Here is a 5,503-nt window from a genome sequence, read left to right on the forward strand (position 1 = left end):
TTTAATCGATAATTTATTAGTTAAATTAATAAATTAATAAATCAACAATATGATCGATTCGATCCCAGATTCAATTTTTATAACTACAGTGGAAACAGAGAAAGTAACAAAAGCAGTCCCCGGCTCGACGCTATAAACTACAAAGAACCTCGAGCTCTTTCTTACTTCTTTTTCCACCTCCTTTTTACAATTTTTCAAATCAAAATGAAAGAGTGCCCCCACCATATACGATCACAGTGACTCTATTACTTCGCCACGTTACACACACTCTCACCCCCATAAAAGGGCGCCATTTGCCTTTGCCTCTTCTCTTATTTTGAAAAAACTTCCCAAACCCAATCACACAAACAAAAAACCCTGCTTCTCCCTTCTCTCTTTCCTTTAAAACCCTAAAACTCAATACCAAATCGGTCTTATCGCGCCCCCACCGTAACCCCTTACGATGGTCCCTCACTCCTACACCCTCGATTCCCTCTCTAAATCCCAGGACCTCGCTTCAACCATCGCCGCCGCATCAACACCTTCCCAAATCGTCTCCACCTGCGCCTCCATCGACTCCTTCCTGCACTCCCACACACCCGATCAGTCCCGCCACTTCTTCTCCCTCGCCTTCCCAACCCTAATCTGCAAACTCTTCGGCTTTGACGACCCCAGCAACCCTAACAAACCTCCCTCCCCCGCTGGCTGGATCGATGTCGCCATTTCCTCCAACGACTCCGACCTCTCCGCTGCACTCTCCAGTCTCCTCTCCCCCGCCGGAACCCTCTCCTCCGCTATCTCCGCCGTCGACAACCTCCCCCTCGTCAAATACGTCTTCCCTGCCGAGCGCCTTCCGGAGTGGGCCCGCTTCCTTCTAATCTCCTCCTCTTCCTCTCCCGCCGGTGTAGCCTCCGGCGGCCCCGGCGCACTCTCCGAACTCTGCCCCTCTCTCTTCCAATCTAGGGTTAAAGAATCGCCACCTTCTTCACAAATCCAGCTCAATGTTTTCGAGTACTTCCTCTTCTGGTTCGCGTATTACCCTGTTTGCAGGGGCAAATCGGAGAATTCACACCTTGTCGAGGTTAAGAGTGTGAAGAAGTTTCGGTTAGAGAATTGGGCTCATTCGATTCCAGTTTTTGCCAGCGCCGTTAAACGTTCTGGTAGTGCCGAACAGAAAACTGAATCGAATTTGTATATACGTATTCTACGGTCGTATCTGAGCGCGTATGTCCCAACCTACGACCTCAACGCACACCAACCCTACCGTAGCTCGATCCTTCACTACAGTGGCGGTTTTGATGCCAAGGTTGTGGCGCGTGCTCAGTTTCTGGTTTCTACCTTAATTCATTTCTGGCTTGTTGATAACGATTTCTCGCCGTTTCCTTTGAACGATTGCAAGTTCCTCGGCGTCTCTTTCCGGCTCCGGTCGGTACTGGGAGAGACTCCACCGACTCCAGGGCTCGGTGAGGTGGTGAAAGTTTTTGTGAGGTATTTGAATTTGAGCACTGTAGCGGTGATTGAAGCTCGCGACGGTGGAGGTGCCAGCGAGTGTTGTGGGAGCCCTAGATGGAGGAATTTGGGTTCTTCTTCCTCATTTGATGCAGTGAGGGCGAAGGAATTGGCTTCGAAGTACAATTCTCTGCGGTGTTGGAACCCATGGGCGCAGAGGCCTCTGTATAGATACCTGCTGAGAACGTTCTTGTTTTGCCCTATGGCAGCTTCCGTGAAGAATGTTTCTCAGGTTTTCTCGGTCTGGATTAGTTACTTGGAGCCTTGGAATGTAACTGAGGATGAGCTTTCTGAGCTTGAAGCTATTGCCAATGGGTCTGCTTCTGCTCAGGTGAATGAAAGGAAGGAGAATTATGTTGCCAGAAGCCGTGGTTATACTCCACAGTGGCAGGATTATGTGCTGTCTAACTACCTATACTTCAGTTCCCTGGTTATGCATTTTATTGGATTTGCTCACAGATTTCTTCATAATGATGTTGAACTTATAATCCAGATGGTGCTCAAGGTTTCTTTCTCAACCTTCTTTTATGTTTTTCATTGTTCCATATTGTCAGAATTTCCAATGTTGGGCAATCTATGCCTTACTTTCGTAAGTCCATGTTGTGGGCTGGGATGTTCTATGATTATTTGACTTGCTTATGAATTTGATAGGGAGTTGGGTATTTACTTATATAGTGTTTCATGTTTAGGACATATGGTGGAACTGAAAGTCTAAAACTGCAGCTGATTCTTGAGCACACTAGCAACTGTATAACAAGCTATATTCGGTTCCTTTCATGTTACAGAAAATTGTATTCCATTGTTTCATGTTTACCGGTTGTAGTGAGTGACTGGGTGATTTGCATGTTCTTAGTTATAATGGCTGTAGGTCCTTGCATGTTATAGTCTCATAGCAAAATCAGGTTTTTAAAAGTGGCTACTAAGTTGGATCTGTATGAATGATCCCCGGTGGTAAATAATATTTACAGCTCAGTGCAATGAAGTTTGTTCAGACCAGGAGCTTTTGTCCATCATGATTGTGATATAAAACATGGGAATATTGGAAGCATTGAAATGTGGTGCTTTTAGATGTTATGGAAGTCTTTTTCAATTTTCTTGCTTTACCATCCCTGGCAGCATGGCCCAGTGAGCGGGGTGAGTAGGAAGTTAAAATCTAGGAATGCTGGATGCATTCAAACATGGCTATTAACTGATGTTGAAGTCTATGTCAATTTTCCCTTCGGCCCTGCAACACATTGGCAAGGCTTTATAGTTTCTAGCAGTGGCATGCATGGGTTAACCAAGTCATTTTAGTTTCCAAATCATTGCTGGTCTTACCTGATTTTTAAGCAGTATTTGATCGGAAAAAAGTATCTTTAAAACTTGTGTAAATTTCATTGCACTGTTTAGATAAGCTATGTTGTATGCAATGGAGTTTTGGCCGGCAAAGGGTGAACCTGTACACAAGTTCAGGATGGCCAAAATGAAGATTCTTCAATGGATTTAGTCATAGGCTTATGGATGAAATCAGGAATGAGAATATAAAAGAGAAAGTTAGAGTAGCACCTGTTGTTGAAAAGACGATGGAATCTTGTCTTAGGTGGTTTGGACATGTGGAGAGGAGGCCATCAGAACATCCAGTGAGAGTAGTGGATCATATGGAAGATAGACCAATAGTTAGAGGCAGAGAAAGATCTAAAGAGGCTTTGTGTGAAGTGTTTAAGCAAAATTTCTGAATGAACAATCTCAGACGTGATACATAGGAAGCAATAGCATTATTTGATTGATATAGCTAACCCCTCTTAGTAGGATAAGATTTTGTTTTCGTTATTGTTTGTTGTTGTTCTAGTAATATTAGTAACTATAAACCTTGTGTCTAAATAAAAGCACTGGTTTATTGTTTAATTGGCATTTTGGTCTGAGGCACAGAATACTATTCACCTAACCACATATGAAATTGCTAGTAAATATTTTATCTAGTTTGTTAAAGTTTACAAGGAAAATAATCCATTTAGTGTTTTGGTAGTAATATCTGTGAACTGGTTAACTGTTGAAAATACATTTAGATTGCTGCTGTAACATTTAGAAAGTTTCTGTGATCAAGTTAAGTTTTGCCCTTATGTGTGTATTGTTGCTGTTATTGTAGACTTTTGAGGCTTGATGGAATCTTATTATAGTGATAATATATCTTTTATGTCTACTTGAATGGAACTTTCAGGTGTTAGACATGTTGACGACATCAAAAGAGCTCATCGACCTTTTGAAGAATGTGGATACGCTTTTCCACTCCAAACAGGCTGGACCAGGCAAACCAATGTTGAACAACTTGTACAGATATGTTCCTAGTATCCATGAGCAGTTGCAGGTGGGCTTAATTTTCTCTCCTGTTTTTACAGTTCCTGCAAGTATGCTTATCTTTCAGTTTAGTAGTTATTTGCCCTGTGTTTGAGCTAAAAGTTTATTCTATACTTACTGTTATAGGATGATTATTATGAATTATGCGACTTTTCCCACATAGTTAATATATTTTGTCATGTGCATCTGAACTTGATCAATTTTGCTTCTCACCTAAGCGCTGTATTAAGTTTGACCTCTTACCTTCACAATTGTTAAAAAGAATAATACTGGTTTTTCAGGACTGGGAAGATGGTTTATGTGAGACTGATGCTGATGGCTCATTCTTACACGAGAATTGGAACAAGGATTTGCGACTGTTTGCCGAGGGGGAGGATGGTGGACAACAGCTTCTTCAGGTCCTTTAATTCTGCTATCAAATATATACATATTTTCTAACTAGATTACAACAGTCAAAGAGTGTATTTATCTAAGTTGTACCTTTTTTTGGGTAAAAAAGTCAACCAGACCCGTGTTTCTAACTAAAATGATATATGTAGTTGATGGTACTAGGTTTTCATCCTTTGTTTTTTTTTTTTTGGGTCCCTGCAGCTGTTTATACTACGTGCAGAAGCTGAGTTGCAAGCTATGTCTGGGCATGTATCAAGCCTTCAATGCATAGATTCATTGAAGGAAAAGTTGGGGTACTTATTTGATGGACACACAATGATATCATCCCCAACTTCCCCGGAACCAATCCATCATCAACATTGTCGTGATGACATATTCAAGCCAAGAAGAGCTGGCAACCATGCGTATGTAGATGTTAAGTATAAAGGCGACTGGATGAGACGTCCAATATCGAACGACGAGATTGCGTGGCTTGCAAAAGTGCTGATTAGGTTGTCTGATTGGATGAATGAGAGTCTTGGACTGAATCAAGCGGCGGAGGGGACTCAAGTAAGCCCTGCCATCCCCTATGTGGAAATTACACCTGATGTTGCCCATGTCTGTGGCCCTTCGGAGGCCCTGAAGGTCTTTTTCTGCGCAGTTGTGTCTTGGCTTTTCTTTGTTGGTGCTGGCTGTTTGGGTTTGATGCGAAGATGTGGTCTGAGGGTGAACCTAAGGGTACTGGCCTCCAAGAAATTTGTAATGGTTTTGGTTTTATATGGTTCATTTAGCATATTGAAAAAAATCGTACGAGTTTTGTATAGCATGTAGTGAAGAATATGAATTGGATGTTGGTATACAGAGAAGTGTAGAAAGTGCCGAGGTTTGTTCCTTTTTTTTATTTTTCCCAGTTTCTGCTCTGTAAATAATAAGTTTTTTGTTTGGCCAAAGGAAAAGGAAAAAAAAAATCAGTCCTTCCTTCTATATAAAGGGTATGTGCAGTTGCAAATCCATTTTTTTTCCATTTCACTTTATCGTTAGTAATTTTAAATTGGGTTAAGTACTTTTTTCCGTCCTGTCTGTGATGAAAATCAAATTTGTCCCAGATTTTTTTTTATTATTAAATGTTTTAAAATAATTTTTTTTATAAAGAATAATAACGATTTGACGTTTTTTCCTTAAAACAAAAAAACCCTTTTCTTTCACTGACGATCGGGATTCCTGCTAGTGAAGAAATTTTTATAAAATTATAATTGCGTTGCAAGTATAGTTTCTAAACTGACAAGAATTTCTTCGTACAAAAACTTGTTTG

General features: G+C 41.1%; 1 protein-coding gene across 1 annotated transcript; it reads left to right on the plus strand.

Annotated features, from left to right (window-relative positions):
- On the plus strand, nucleotides 203–5,204 carry LOC107629783. Its single transcript, XM_016332673.2, has 4 exons — nucleotides 203–1,993; nucleotides 3,686–3,832; nucleotides 4,104–4,220; nucleotides 4,414–5,204. Exons 1-4 carry the CDS (start codon nucleotides 443–445, stop codon nucleotides 5,020–5,022), a joined length of 2,424 nt encoding a protein of 807 aa, XP_016188159.1. The 5' UTR covers nucleotides 203–442; the 3' UTR covers nucleotides 5,023–5,204.

Source organism: Arachis ipaensis, chromosome B01, assembly GCF_000816755.2.
Source record: "Arachis ipaensis cultivar K30076 chromosome B01, Araip1.1, whole genome shotgun sequence".
NCBI classification, from domain to species: domain Eukaryota; kingdom Viridiplantae; phylum Streptophyta; class Magnoliopsida; order Fabales; family Fabaceae; genus Arachis; species Arachis ipaensis.